This window comes from Cynara cardunculus (genome assembly GCF_001531365.2).
Source record: "Cynara cardunculus var. scolymus isolate 2C chromosome LG 12, CcrdV1, whole genome shotgun sequence".
Lineage (NCBI taxonomy): Eukaryota > Viridiplantae > Streptophyta > Magnoliopsida > Asterales > Asteraceae > Cynara > Cynara cardunculus.
In genome coordinates, this window is record NC_037539.1 from 7,116,922 (window position 1) to 7,133,455 (window position 16,534).

At 34.7% G+C, this 16,534-nt stretch overlaps 1 protein-coding gene and 1 long non-coding RNA gene across 2 annotated transcripts; both read right to left on the reverse strand.

The window, feature by feature from the left end:
• Positions 1 to 7,481: 7,481 nt before the first annotated feature.
• On the reverse strand, positions 7,482 to 8,524 carry LOC112523242. Its single transcript, XR_003070252.1, has 2 exons — positions 8,075 to 8,524; positions 7,482 to 7,989 (listed from the first exon to the last, which is right to left on the reverse strand). It is a non-coding gene; the product is annotated as an uncharacterized LOC112523242 (long non-coding RNA).
• A 330-nt stretch (positions 8,525 to 8,854) lies between these two features.
• On the reverse strand, positions 8,855 to 15,974 carry LOC112522434 (carotenoid 9,10(9',10')-cleavage dioxygenase 1). Its single transcript, XM_025131535.1, has 14 exons — positions 15,709 to 15,974; positions 14,347 to 14,417; positions 14,099 to 14,113; positions 13,611 to 13,722; positions 12,870 to 12,969; positions 12,695 to 12,757; positions 12,461 to 12,571; positions 12,197 to 12,381; positions 11,630 to 11,768; positions 11,190 to 11,307; positions 11,006 to 11,107; positions 10,370 to 10,621; positions 9,784 to 9,895; positions 8,855 to 9,070 (listed from the first exon to the last, which is right to left on the reverse strand). Exons 1-14 carry the CDS (start codon positions 15,922 to 15,924, stop codon positions 9,041 to 9,043), a joined length of 1,626 nt encoding a protein of 541 aa, XP_024987303.1. The 5' UTR covers positions 15,925 to 15,974; the 3' UTR covers positions 8,855 to 9,040.
• Between the last annotated feature and the right edge of the window lie 560 nt (positions 15,975 to 16,534).

A 16,534-nucleotide genomic window follows, 5' to 3' on the forward strand; every position in this document is an offset into this window, starting at 1 on the left:
AGATTTGGTTTTGTATTGAGTTGCATAAAAAAGAATTGGTTTGATTGACGTTGGATAGAAACGAGATCATGTATGATATTCTTTTAATCAATATACATGTTCAACATAGTTGTTTCTTATAGTAGGTGTTAATTATCATCATTTTAATATACATGTTTATTGATTCATCATATTCTTTAGAATCGTATGGGAAGGAAAGTTACAGTTAAAAGCGTAAGAAGAGATCTAAACTCTTGATCACTTTTAATCCAATGCCCAACTATGAATTGTTTTTTACAAAAGAATTGGTCCAGTATATCTCGATACACCTCATTAATGTTGACATTCAATTATGATTGATCTAAGGATGAAGATTTCTTCTTACGCTTCTTACCATAACTTGTCTTCTTACCGAAACTCAACCCATAGTCAACATATAAGATTTTTCTGTTTTATATTTATTGGATGATAATACAGAATTTTTATTACAGTATCAAAAGTAATATTAACCATTTAAAGTATTTTTGCTTTCAGAATATAATAACAGTTCTTTTACCAGATATATTGATGATAACTAGTGGTTTCTTGGTGGCAGGATTAAATGTATATAAAGAACAATAGAAGTTGAACAATTCCATGTCATCTAGTGTTCCCTTAGGGAATGTTTGGATCATAGAAATTGAAAGGAATTGGAATATCCAATCCTTTGACCAAATTCCAAATGGAGTGTTTGGTTCAATAGAATAAGATCATTGAATCATTTCAATTCCGGTCAATTCCTTCATACACAGATTTCACCATTCCACGGCAACATGCTAGGATTTCAATTCCTTTCCTATAGATTCATCCTCTAATCCTCTAATCCAAATTCATTGAACGCCTTTACCATCTCATCTACTGCATTTCTGGTTCGATCTCCAGGTATGCTCTCTCTCTCGTAAACAAAATTCGATCGCCAATCTGGTTCGATCTTCAATTGATCTCTGATTCGATCTTCAATCGCTCTCTGGTTCGATCCCAAATTGAATGGAATTAGGGCACCGATCACTTCTTTAAACAAAATTTAGTGAACAATTTCAGATATTATTAATATAAGTGAACAATTTCAAATTTTATCTGATGTTAATAATGTAATTTGGTTTAATGGTAATTTTAATTTTTTTTTAAATGACAAAAAAATCATAAAAGATCATTTGTTGATATTTAATTCTGATTCTAAAGTTGAATTCCAACAAAAAAATTCCAATTCCGTTAAGAATTCCATTCCAATTTCATGCAACCAAACGCAATCACAGGACAAGGTCAAATTCCATCAGATTCCATTTCATTCCCTCAAAGTCAAATTCCTTTAATGAATTCTAATTCCATCGAATTCCATTCTATGAACCAAACGCCCCCTTAGAATATCCCAACTGCATAACTTATCCAATAATTTATTATTTTTGCCACGTTAGCTTTTCACTAATTTATTTTAAAAAAAACTCATTTTTAGAAGCCTTCTCTAATGCAATAAGCTTTTGAAAAGCTTTTTATCATTTAAATTTTAACATTCATCATCTTCTATTTAGGTTGTCTTATACGATGATTTTTATAATTTTTTAGGAAAAAGTCTAAAAAAAACCTAATTAACTTTAGTGTTTGAAACGATTAAGTTCTTGGACAATTTTTTAGAATAAATAAATCATTGGACATTTCAGAACCTATTAAATAACTCCTTAGACTTTTTAAAACCTGTTAAATAGATCATTGTTCTTTAAAAATATAACGTGTAACCAGAATAGGAGGTAAACCTCAAATTAAAAATAAAAAAAAACCTAAAACTATCCTAAAAACAGACTCCTTGTCTCCCTCTCGCTGCTTAACCACGTCCTACACCACTGTTCCATCGCCAGTCCCTGCTGCACCACCCCCCGTCGCTACTGCACTACCGCTCGTCGCCCTACACCACCGTCCCATCTCCAGTCCCTGCTGCACCACCCCCATCGCCGCCACACCACCACTCGTCGTGCACCACCGTCCCTATCGTCGGTCGACGATGTAGTTTGATCTAATCATGTTTGTTCCAACATCGTTTTCATTGTTCTAAATTGCATAATAATGTTCTGAACTTCATTGTTCTATTGGTAGAGTCAACATTGTTCTAGAACTCGAATTTGTGGTCCTTTCTTTACATGTATGTTTCTGGTTACATTACACCTCCCCATATTTTCTATGGTCCTCTCTATAGGTATATGTTTCTAGTTACATTTTGGTTAGTGAGATCTGATGTTATAATCTTTTCCATGTAATAGACTTGTTAAAGTTTTTTAACCATTTGATTTTACTGAATTTTAGACAACTAGTTAATATATTAGACCTCCCCAAGTGTGAAAGCAGCACACTTGAGGGTATAGTATATTTCCTTTAACAAGTAATAAGAGCATGATTGTTTGAATCTATCGTTAATACCTAACACTGCTCTCTCTCAAATCAGTTGGTAATTTTACCATTTTAAGAGAAATGCTAATCCTTGTCAAAAAAAACAGTGGTGGATCCAGACAATTATATTATTGGGGGCAAACTTAGGGAGTTGGGGTGTCAAAAAAAATTCTGAAACCGAATAACTCATCCGAACCAAGACGATTTTGGGTTATTCGGTTGTCCACATAAACTGTTCAGTTTAATCAAATAAATATAATTTTTTTCGTTTTTTTGATTACTTTTTACTAGTTCTGGATAAACAGAGACATTGTACATATATTTTTAACAGTACACATTAATAATCAATAACAAGAAATCAGAGGGCAAGAAATTAGATTCAATTAGAAGAAATTAGAGAGCAAAAGACCAATATGCTATAAATAAAAGATAAACTAGTAGTAAACCCTATATCAAAATAACAAACTCAAATTAAAGAACAAACTCAAGAACCCTAAATCAAATATAAAGAAATATAAAATTAATAATCAACAAATAACAGTAATTATAAATCTATAAAAAATAAAATGCAAAAAAGAAAGTTGGGAAAAAAAACAAAAAAATAGTGATGAATCAAATTATTATAATTATAGCAAATAAAACAAGACAAATAAAATGACTTTCAATTATTTAAGACTTAGAAATTAGGGACATTAGAGTTTAATTGATTCTTAAATTGGTAACTTTTTCAGAAAGTTTGATATGGATTGTCTAATATGTTCCATTATGTTATTTATTGGATCACTTTTATTGATATTGTGAACTTACTGGTTTATGGGTATTCCTTTAAAGCATCATGCATAATTTATTAGCATAAATTGATTTTCGGGTTTTGATTCATGATTTACTTGATAAATGGTTTACTTGATTTTTTTGGGTCCAAATTTGTAGGCCATAACTGTTGGCAAGCATAAATAATGCAATGTGAACCTAATTTCCAACACCATGATATCATTTGTGATTGATAGGTTTTCTTTTTATTTGTGAATTCTTAACATCATTTTGTGTCATCCTTTCTAGAGTATGATAGGTTTTGTTTTCATCGATGAATCGTGATGGAATCGTTATTCTTATTTACATAATGATATCTGATTGCGATGGTGATTGTAGTGATTATCCTAGCTATGAAATAAATGATAATTCAAGTGAACATATGTTAGATACTTTATTTTTAGACCTTGAAGACGAGAATGATATAATCAACTTAAATAAAACAGTTGATGATCAGTTTCTAAATAAGCTTTGTATTGTGAACACGATTGACAATGTTGAGTTTAATGTGGATGAAGATGATGATAATGTTGGAAATCATGTTATACAAAAAGGTGTCTGATACCCAATACACGATCCTAATATTCCTAGGAAGTTGATGAAAAGCCCAGACTTGGTGAGAGGTATGAGAATCCTAGTCAAGTAAAACAATGTTTGACTAACTATGCGGTTGTAAATTGCCACCAACTAGAATATGTGAAAAATGATTCAAAAAGACTACTTATTACATGTAGAAAAGATCAAAAAGATCACACATGTCCTTTTAGATTATGAGCATCTTAGATGCAAGAAGAAAAATCATTTCAAATTAAAAGCATTAATTGTAAGCACATATGTAGTAGAAACTATAGTTTTAGATCCCTAGTGACACCAAATTGGATTGCAAAGCATTATGTTAAAGAACTCATTGAAAGAACGTTCATAAAAATCAAGGATATGCAAAATGATATTTTGAAAAAGTTTATGGTCAAAGTTAGCAAGGGTCAATGCATCCAGCCCAAGTCCAGAGAACTTCTTGAAATTAAAGGTTTTTTGACAAAACACTATAGAAAACTTTGGGAATATGGACATGAAATTAGGAGAGCCAATCCAGGATCTACACTTAAGATGGACGTAAATATAATGTCAGATGAAAGCAATGAATTTAAGAGATTTTATGTATGCTTCAAAACACTAAGAGATATGTGGATTAGTGGATGCAGGAAGATTATAAGACTAGATGGTTGTTTTTTGAAGGGGGTGTGCAAAGGAGAGTTAATATTGACTATTGGTTAAAACAAAAATAATCAGATCTACCCTATAGGTATGTACATCCAAACTATGCTTGTTATATTAATATCAAGTGTTATTATTTGTTCAACCACTTACAATGTTAAATGCTTATGTAGCTTGAGTTCTAATATATGTGAAGAACAAAAAGAATTGCAAGTGATTTATTGAACTATTAATAGAAGAAGCAGGGCTTACCATCATGTCTGATCAACACAAGGTATGAATTTTGTTAATATTAACTAGTGTATGCTTTATGCCAACGTACAAGTTTATGCACTATTGCATCACCCATTTTGACCACCTAACACTAAAAAATTCACAACCTTTTGTTCAGATCTTCATTTTCGATGAGGTTTTCGCCTATGCTTTTGTAACAAAATAATATATAACTTCCAATAAAAATATTCTAGAAAAGACCTCCCAATAAAAACATTTTTACATATTTGTAGGTGTTATGTTTTCCTTTGTAATTTTGTTGATTTTGATTTTGAGCTTGGAATCCCGTAAAATATTTCCAACAACTCCTGATAGGTCCAAAACTTAGTTTCAAAGCTTAACATCCCGTCAAACACCTCCCATTTGAGTGTTATGCGCGTAGTTTATCGAAATAACAACGTACTTTGTAAAACTTGCATAAAATACAATCTACGCAACTTTTTCGACTTCTGTCACTTCTAACACTTCATATTAACTTATTCAAAGACGTTCCAACCTTTACATCACCATTTAGATCATCCGTTCATGTTTTGGATAAATTTTTCCATTTAGACACTCTAGTTACTTACCCAATTTTCATTTAGGCAATGTACTTTGTATTAATTACGTCATTTGTGAAGTGTTAACACTAAATTTACCTCATACATCTCATTCTAACTATGCTTTCCTTTGCAATTTTATGCAATAAGACATTGTTGAAACTGTAAAAGAGTTGGCACCATATGCAAAGCATAGACAATATGCAAGACATATATGCTAATTTTTGTAAACGGTTTTAATGGTGTTAAGTATAGAACATTTTGCAGCTACATCCACTTTTAAGGCAAATTTCATGTCACACATAGAAAAGTTTAAGATACAAAACCTTGATGCATATAATCACTTGACAGAGATAGACCCTAATACATTGTGTAAGGCGTTTTTCCAACCCAATAGAGCTTGTGAAGCTGTAGAAAATGGCTTTACAAGTCATTCAATTCAATAATTGTTTTTTAGTATATAATATTTATATACGGCAAATACAACAAATAAACGTAGACACACCCTCCTCACCTTTGGTGAAATTCCGCTGACCTCCTAGAAGACCAAAGGCTACGACACCGCTAGGCCAGAGGCCCTTTGGTTAATTCAGTAATTGTTGATGCAAGAAGAAACCCATAATCACAATGTGATAAAGATAATTGTTATGGAGAGACATTACAGAATATTAAGCAAAGCACGAGAATGGCAATACTCAAGGTTTTAATAATGTATTTTATTATAAATTATACTGAGGTTTAAAATCAAAATTACATTGAAAAAGAAGATAAATGAAAACTTAATGTGAAAAAGTGAATCCATTAACTGGTTGAGGATGCCCAACCTTTTCTTCAAAACCCCATTTGCTCCAATGGGAAGAACCTTTTACAATAGCTAATTGTAAAGATAAATAGCTATGAAGGATGCTCTTACAATAAAACATGTGATATAAGAAGGGCAACATCTCAAGCTAGTAGTACTAGATATTGTCCGCTCGCTTTGTCCATACTTGGACTTATGGTTTTAAAATACGTCTGAATAGAGAAGGTATCAAGTTCCTTATAAGACAACCTTAGTTCCTCTTCCAAGGGATGTGGGATCTTACAATCCACCCCATGCTGGTACACCATTCCGGTTCCAGACTCTGATACCATTTGTAACCATACAAGATATTGTCCACTTTGTCCACACCTGCACTCACGATTTTAAAGCACGTCTAAGACGAGGTATCAAGTTCCTTATAAGACAACCTATGTTCCCCTCCACAGCAATGTGGGATCTTACAGTATCTAGTATCGTTAGCATGGGATGTCGCACCAAGCATTTACTCTAGAATCTGTATCTTGTTGTCGATGCAATACTCTTGTGATCGCCCCGTTGAACTTCATGTGGACACAATGCTCTCACGGTCGCCCTTCATATCGCACACTCAGCCTTATGCTACCTATGTAACGACATCCCAACATGTCTCAGAACGACTAATGCACACGCCTTGTGTCTCCAAACTTAACATTCACCTCCCTCTCCGTCTCCTCAACTAATAAAAATGTCGCCCGTGCATACATACATCATACGACACTCCTTTGAATCTCGGAAAAAAAAAACTCAGCCCCTTCATTTCCACAACTAGTATAATATTGTCTACAAGATTCCTGACACAAGTCGATGTTCACTTAATCACCCATACATATCATGAATGTCGTGATATACCTCCCAAGGTATCCCTCTACCATCCAAGCTCCTCCAAATCACAACCTGATGCACGTTGTTATATAAGCGTTCTCCAACTCGATAAACACCTTCCCTATATTTCTCCATGAGTGACTTCCTTAGCTTGAACCCGAATTAGTTTTCCGTCACCCTCGTTCCACATTGCACTCTATCCTCAATCACTCTCACATAATTTCATGGTGTGCCTAAAAAGCTTTATACCATGGTAGTTTCCACAACACTATTTGTCACCTTTGCACGATCATGGGCAGCAATAATATCAACCTTTTTTACCCAGATTGCCCAAATGAGTAAAGAGAGTTGGTGTTGCTACCGCCCATGACCATTCGAAGAATGGCACAAACAAGACTTTGCTCACTATCAAAATAACAAAGGTATCAAGAAACAAATGATCACCAAATGAAATGGGTGTCTTTACCAACTACCCATCCATATTACTATGATCAAAATTACAACTAAAAAATAAAATGATCAAAAATGTCCATGTTCAACAAGACTATGGACATCATTTGAAGGGCAGCCCGCAGACTGCCATGAATCCCTCAGAATGCCTAGTATCAGCCTGACATGTAGTCGCAGTTCCTCTACCTTACGCTTATAGAAAGCAAAAGGGAGCACCACTTTGCAAATTACATGCACATATTCAGATTACTAAATGTTTCATCATTGGGGTATGGAGAATTTTAATGTAATTCATACAGCAGTGAAGCAAATATAAGAAACAAAAACAAACCAAAGCTAAATAGCTTTACATCACAACCAAATGTACCCTAACACATAGATGGTCAAATGTGTAAAACCATTGTACCAAAAAAAGATAGTGGTGATATTAAACACAAACAGAAATCCAAGAGAAGTGTACATAACAAAAAGTTCTTATTAGGGGTAAGAACAGTCTATAAGATTTGCGACAACAAATATGTATGAAGCATATAAGGAAGAACAAAAATTTATCGGATAAACATGAATAGTTTAAAATGAGACAAATTCACAACAAAAGGATGTTCGCCGATGCATACTAAAAGAATCCACCAACATGAGCAACTAAAATAATTCAAAAACCGATCGGAGTTCATGAGGAAGTTCCAAAATGAAGAACATAATTAGAATTCATCGAAAAAGGTCCTACCTGTTTCACGTTTTGCATAAGCATATATGCATACCGAATCTATAGATTGAACGGATTCGCATTCTAGGATATGCATTCGGCTGCTATTACGGAATTTGCGACGGCGATAACCAGTTTCGGCGAGTGGATCTCTAGGGTTTTGTTGTGTTTCAGGGCTTAACGAAGCGTACAGCTTTTAAAGCAAACAATGGCACGCGTTACGGGTCTATTTCTAAATAAACCACCTATGTTTCAAATAATTACAGAAAGATCACTCATCTCTTGAGTAATTACAAGATCACCCATGTTTTCCAAGTAATTACAAATAGACCACCAATCTCTTGAGTAATTACAAGAAGATCACCCTTGTTTCAAATAATCACAGAGAGACCACCCATTTCTTGTGTAATTACAAGACCATCCACATCTTTCAACTAAGGAGTCGTTTACCAAACACTTACCCGATAAGTGTTTATCAGTAAAATTGTTGCATACAATGTCGTTAAATTGTTGCATACAATGTCGGTAAAATTTTACCAAACACTTACTCGTAAGGGATCCCAAGATGCACATTAGAATAAGATGCATCGAATCAGTCCTTATATCAAACACGATTCATGGGTTGTTTTAAGATTAAAGGTGATCAAGGTCCAGATCCCTTCTTAAGCTTCACACCTTAAATCACCTTTTTGACACGATCCTTCGCCAAATAGGTAATACAAGGTAACCAAATATTATGTCAAAAGACATTTTTACCCTTTTACTTGCAACCAGAAATAAACAAGATCATAAATGCAGAAAGAAAAGAAAACAAGTAGACATAAATACCATAGTGGTAGTATCAATTATATATCACGTATAAAGTATCGGTATGTATACGATGGATTCATATTATGAAACCACGATAGCGTATATCGCAACTTGATGATAAGATATGAACTTGTAGTACATGTAGTAGTATGCATCTACAATTACCCTCCAAAACACTCAGAAATTCGCTTGTTCCTTAATTTGTTCCTGAACGAAAATCAAAAAACACAAATCTTTAAGGATGATACAAGGAAAACACAAGTCCAAAACCACAAAATACATGTTCTTTTAAACTACTATTGTTACTCATTTTGATCTACAGTTTACTTCAATCTTAAATTTAAACTACTATTGTTACTCATTTTGGTCTACAGTTTACTTCAATCTTGAATGCAGAAGAGTTGCAAGGGTATTTTGGGCATTAAACTACTTCCGTCAATTGATGATTGTAGGATCAGTGGCTAGTGAAGTGGTGAGATGGTACAATCTCACTCAACTGAATCAAAGTTTTAGAAGTGACTTTTTGTTTTTTGTTTTTAATCTGATAATTAATTTATAAAAGGCATGTTTTCTTTGTCACTGAACTAACTTTCTTGCTCAAGTATATCCTAGAACCTTATTCACATGAGAAGTTTATCTTAACAACCAACAATTTTAGTGTAGATGTAGAGTGTTTGATATGAATCTAGATTTCCCAAATCCATTATCAGCTAACAAGAATATAATTCAATTTTCTTGGAACACATCCAAGAAGTATACTCTAAACCTACAGCTAAATGGTCCCTAAATGAAGTCCTTTTTGTTGAATAAAAATTATGGTTTGGAAGTTTATGTTGAAAGAATATCCTGCATCTGGAATGCTAAATCATCTATTCTAACAGTGCAACGAAGGAGAATATTGAGAAATCTAATACACTGACCTCAGTCACAAAGAAGGCATGAAAACCGTATGGAACTCTATGGGGGATTGGAACAACTGCAACTGGATCAGGAGACATCGTTTTCGCATCAATTACTGTTACTGATGATTTCCTGCAAATAAAAACAAAGAAACAAATATCATGATGATATATTTTGAATACTGGCCGATATGTCATACAATTTCATATTCACACCAGCAATGAGCTAAAGCAGAATTCAGGCAGAAAGTCGAATAGTTAAGTTAGCATGATGATGGACCTAAGTTTCAGGATCTTCATTTCCGAACCCTCATCTTCTAATATTCCCTCTACTTCTGGAAAACTTTCTATCTATTTCGCACACTTTTCACAAGCCGGGTGTCTTCACAGAAAAAGCCGCTGCAGGACTCTCCCCCCAAGACCCCATCTTCAGGTGGAATATATTGGGCTCATTTGGTTTGGTTTGGTTATCAGATTGCCCCAAAGAAAAGTACGAGATTTAAACTGCCATTTTTTGCCTCAAGCACAGCCAAAATATTCAACAAGGTATTATAGGGTTTCTACAAGGAGGGTGATGTTAATTAAGCCGAGTGAAGAAGATGCATACCCTGTATTCTCATCATGTGTAAAGAAGATCAAGTAGCCATCATCTTCATCAGAATCAAATCCAGGTTGTCGAGGAACAAAAATTGCCTCCGAACCGAATCTACCTGGCCCTAGATCATATAAGCCTTGAATGTTTCCTCCAACTTCAAGCTTTTCTTTTCCAGCCTCGGGTTCCGCATGTAAATCAAATTTAACGATGCCAGTGACCTTCGCAATGCTGTCAAGCCTAGTTGCGTACACATATCGTTGTTTCCTGAAGTCCCACAAATCAATAAGAAAATCTGATGACAGCTTACATAGAATTAAGCTAGCAATAACATAATAAGGGTCTGTTTGTTAGCAGTTTAATGGCTTAATGGGCTCACAACTTATCCAGTCCTCTATACAAAACTGTTTGGTAGTGGCTTAATGATATAGAAAGTGGCTTATTCAGTTAAATTTCTAGGAGGAAGCTTTATGCAGAAAGCCAAAAAAAATCCAAATATGCCCCTCCCAATTAAAAAGCACACTTCTTCCATCTATGAAAAAACCATCCTAGACATAAACCTTCCAAATCTATACAGACAGATTAATCCACACAGACAACTTTATTCATACATGACTTGATGAAAAACCAATGAAACAACCCCTAAGTCACCTGCCAGTGTAGCTCTCGTTCACTCTAGGAAAATCAACAGCAGAAACCGACAACTTTGTCTGAGAAGCAAGACCTGTTTCCATGTTGAATCTCATCTCATACCTGACATATATAAATTTGAAATCAAGAAAAAGTGCAAGAAATCCTTAATCTTTTCGATTCCCATAAAGGATCAGAATCTTACAGCTCATTTGTAAAATTATCAAGCTTTTCTTTAACACCTCCGCCAACCATATCCAAATCTGGATTCTGAAGGCGGCATGTAATCAAAACAACTTCGTCTCCTTGCTCCCATGCATTAGCTGGTAAATGGAGAGGGTTCAAAGGGTTATGCATCAGAATTTCAAAACCTTTATAACAACACGAGAAGGAAGAGTCCTAAGTTGTTCTCAGACGACAAGTTTCTGTTTCAGAGACTCCTTCAAAAATAGCATATATGATTGGATGATGTCACATTTGTTTAAGAATCAAACTTTAAAATCCAAAAAATTTTATAAATCATTGTAGAAGTACATACAAATATTGTGTTTGTTGTGCAATATTTCTGATTACAAATATAGTGTATGTTATGCAATATTTCTGAATCAAGTGTAGACATTGGAAATTCAGAAAAAAGAGCCTTACCGTTGTGAAATATGAAGCAATTTGGAAGCTCAAACCATTTAATTTGGAGCTCGTTCTTTGCATACCGTGGAAGGATACCAAATCGAGCTTTCTTTGTTGCATCAAACGTGAAAATCAACTTTTTACCCTTCACCATTTCCTAAAAGTAGCAAATAACAAAAATAAGACAACTTCTATTAATAATCCTAAGATTAGCAAATTGCATCAGCCAATTCCATAAGATAATTAGTTCAGTAGACGAGCTCCAAGAAAATTTTACATTACCATTCTAGAGAAAGCAAAATTAAAAAATTCAAATTATCTCATGTAAATAGCTATGTTCTTTTTCAGGGTATCCCAATCTATGCCCAGACTAATCCTGGGAAATTGTGACTCTAATACATTAGCTGATAAACTCAATGGCCACAATTGTTGTGGATGCCCGGAATCATATATTTCTTCTTTCTTTTTGAGGATATCATTTCATACATTGGTCAAACTATTGAAGGAGCTCCTTCAATAAACGTTCAAATCGAGCCACAACATATAATAACTGAAGGAGCGACGAGAATGTTAAGAGTGACATACTTTTGGTCTAAAGTATAAAGGAAGATCCATGAATATTGCATAATTCTCAGTAACCGCAAAGTCATGCATCATTATCGATTCTGGTACTGTTATCGGCACTGGATCATTCATAACACCGTCTTTTGAAATCACCCGGTACGTAACAAATGGCGGTGCTTGTGAATATCCAAAAGTAAACATCTCACCTGAAACCAAAAATCCATTTTGTGAAATGATATATAGCATAAGACCAATAATCCAATTAGTGAAGAAAGGGGTTTTTACCAGAAACTGGATCAACCTTTGGATGAGCAGTGAAGGCGTGAGAAAGCCTCTTATCATAATCCATTAAGCCAAGAGTTTGTAGATCACCATCCTCCAAAACTTTAATGGCGTCTGAAAAATGTTAAGCAGTTAAGGAGTATATAGTTAAACTTTTCCTAAAATGAGAAATTATATGTAGTATCAACTATGAATACATCTGCTCGTTTGTGAGCTCAATGTGAGCGAAAAACTTACATGGTTTATCTCCTTCTGATAGTGCTAAGAGCTTTCCGTGATGATATATGAGAGCTGTGTTTCCTGAAAGAAAATAATACGAATTGGTGACTAAATTGTGTGAATTAGATCATGTAAAAGCTGCCCACATCCACAAGAACTGAAAAAAAATGTGAAAAGGAGTTCATCAGCCAACCTGTCCCCTGGCCATAAGAAAGATCCAACACTTTCAACTTGGTTCTAAGCATTTGCACAGTGACCATCAGTAACCCAAACATCCCCTTAAGATCTCCAATCTGAAAATGCAATGGCTAAAATGTAAATAGGACGATAATGTAAACCTATGCAAGAACTAGGGAGTTAGTTTCACAAATTTCTAACTGGTGATCCATTTTTACGTTTCTTTCTCTTTAGGATACAACGATTTTCTGTGGGCCCGGAACACAGAGATGTAGACACAAAGCTAGAAGATAAATACTTATAACTTATGATGTTTTCTGGGGATTGTAGAAGATGGTAAGGTGCTTTAAGAATCCATATGTTGCAGCGCAAGTTATAATGTTTTTTGCTAGAACTTTATTGACATTCTTTTGCTTAATTATATTTGGATGAAACAGTATCCGCTTGCTGTACTAAGGGGCTGTTTGGGTGGTTTTCCATTAAGTCCTGTATGGATAAAGCTTACTGTCGTAAGGAGTCAGTAAAATGTGAATAAAGTCCTCACTGCCAAACAATCATGTATAGCTGACCGAATAAGCTATGAGTCCCATTAAGTTGTTAACAAACAGGCCCTTATGATAGATATGGCCTACTAGAATTGTAGCAATTGGAGAATAACTACAGTTCGACTTCAAGAAACATCCAAGATTATAGCCTAGTATGTTAACTCACAAAACAGAAAAATTATAGATGTTTGGATACAGTTTCATGAGAATACCTTCATAAACTTAGCTCCTCCAAAAAATTCCTCTTGTTCCAGACGAGATGTCTTTATATAACGGGATAGATAAGTTGCTTTTCCATCTTTGATACGCAAGCCATGGATCATGCTGGAGGATAAAGTTGTTTAGACCTATAGCTTTATATTCAGAGTAGCAAGAATCTTACATTGACTAATCAAACAAAAGCCTATATAGGAAGATGAAAGTGCAAGTATATTCGGTAAAGATATCAAGCGGAATGCAGAGAGCACGGAGATGATAACATGATAATTTTACTCTTATCTACATATCTCTTAATCGTTGGAGTGATTGCTTACTGTAATACATGATCTAATATATGAAAGCATTTTAAATTGGACTTCTTTTCTTGAGCTTTCAAGAAGAAAGCGGTTTCCATGTAATCATAAAATTTTATACCACACAGTGACTTCACACTAGACAAAAGGAGTGTACTAATAGAGGCCAAGGAACAAATGGCACATACCCATCTCCATCAAACCTGCACACAAACAAACAAACAAAACCAATATGATATTAGAAAGAGTTACTTTTGAAACAGAAAGAGATTAATCAACAATAGTCCGTAGGCGTAAATTAAAGAACCAGATAACAAAACTTAAGAGCTTCATATGAAATGTGAACCTTTTTGTTCTTTTGAGGCAACAACCATAAATATTTGTACACAAAACAGCATATGCACAAAAAACAACTTGACCAAGAGAAAGGATGTACCAGTGATATCCAGCCACAGGAGCAAACTTTGGGTTAGGACCTACTCTAACGAACTCGCCATTTAGGCACTCCTGCAATCATAAAGATTTTGAAATGTCTATTTAGCAACAAAAGACACGAAAGTTAATGAAGAGAAGTGTTGGAACTAAAACAAAACAATTTTCGCTAAATGCCTGTTTAAAGTATGGTCGTTTTCTGTCATCAGCTTCTCCCTTTTCATCTATTTTGTAGGCCAGTGATCATTTAACAGACCTTTTTATACCCAATTTCCAATAATCTTCCATCTGTTGCAAGTATTACTGCACAAAATTGTGCATATCCAACATATTATTGTCAAATACCCACTTCCTGAAGTCCAGCAGTCGGCTTAGTGAATCATATTTGACTCCCACCAGATTCTATCAGTTTCTTGGCACCGTTCGTCCATTCCCATTGCTGGAACACCTGAATTTTCCAGCCATAGGCACTTTTCATGGAGTAGGTGAACTAATAAACCTTTTGAGGTTAGCTCAATTGACAATAGGTTTGCAGAATGTTAAATGGATGGAATGGAATCTGTTAAACAAATTTGACTTTGAAGGAATTAGATTGGAATGTTGTCAGGTTCGACGGTTGGCAGTGATTCAGATCGACGGTGGTCGAAGGTGGTCAAAGATGGTCATATTGGGTTTTATGATATTAGGGTATACCAGGTTAAGGGCATATTTGGTATTATGAAAATAGAGAATTCCATTCCATCAAAATACCATCTAGTTGCTAAAGAATGTTATTTTTTTATTTGTGGAATTTATAGGATTTTGAACATTCTTTTTGTGAAAAAGAATGAACCAAACGAAGGAATAGAATTTGGTCAATAGAATTCAACATTCCATTTTCATCGGATTCCTTCTGCAAACCAAACGCCCCTAAGACTTGAGCATATGGAATACTCCTCGGAGGTCACCGATTCAAGTCCTTCATTTCCATGGAGTATGTGAACTAACGAAACTTGTGGATCAGCACAACCGACAATAAAACTTGGGCCTATGGAATCTTCCTTCCTTGCTTTCTATGGAGTAGGTGAACTAATAAACCTTGTGGGTTTAGCTCGAAATAAGACTAGAACCAGTGGATCTCAGGTCACCCGTTCGAGTCCTTGCTATTCTTTAGGGTCCTAGTTGAGGTTGGAACAAGCTGGGACAGGACACTCATGGATACAAAAAATTAAAAAGTGAAAAAGTAAAAGAACCGATTTCCTGCCTGAACTTATCAACAAACTCCGATCAATTACTGAATTCTAGCACATTGAATAACACGTCGATAATAACAATAACAATATGATTTCTATAAGAAACAGAAATCAAAGTGATGAGGGTGAATTACCGGTAGGTGACCGATTACAGGTAGGTCTTTGCAAGGAGGAGTTTCCTCCTGAACAGGGGCAAAATTACCGAAAAGCCAGTGATGAGGCTGGGATGAATCATACATGAGCTTCACTATAACCTTCTCTAACCAATCAACTGCTTTGGAGGTAAAACCTTTGCTCGGTTTGGGGCTCACCACCACCACTCCTCCGCCGGCCTCCGCCATTGTTCCCATCTATCTCTCTGACAGTGAGTGGATGAAATGAAAGGTGTTGTACTGTTGTTGGTTATACGTATATATGTATATATATATATATATATATATATATAATATTAATTTGGAGTTTGCGACAAGGAATATTTGGTTGGAGAAGGAAACAGACACGTTGGCGGAGTGCGTGAAGATCCTTTGTTCGGGTGGACACTCGATTTTCATAACTTGAAAATATATTGTTACGTATAGATTACAGCCAGCTAGCTTTACCTCATTAGTCATTAGTAACCACTGACGAGTCGCTTTCATATTCTCTACACATGTACCAGTGAACCTTTTTACATTCTTTGCACTTATTTGGTAAACGTTTACCGGTAAAAGTTATCATTATTATTTTATTTACTATATAAAATTTTAGTTTGTTAAAACAGAGCTTAGCATGGTAAAAGTCGTTGTCTCCATCTACTTGGTAAGACTATTGGTTCTTATTTCGTTTTTATATGATAAGATTGTTGGTTCTTACCATATTCATCCGATAAGGTAATGTGGTTTGGTAAACGCTTATTTGGATAAGCATTTGGTAAATGGCCCCTTAGTTTTTTCTTTTTTACATTTTTTATAAATTTTTTGC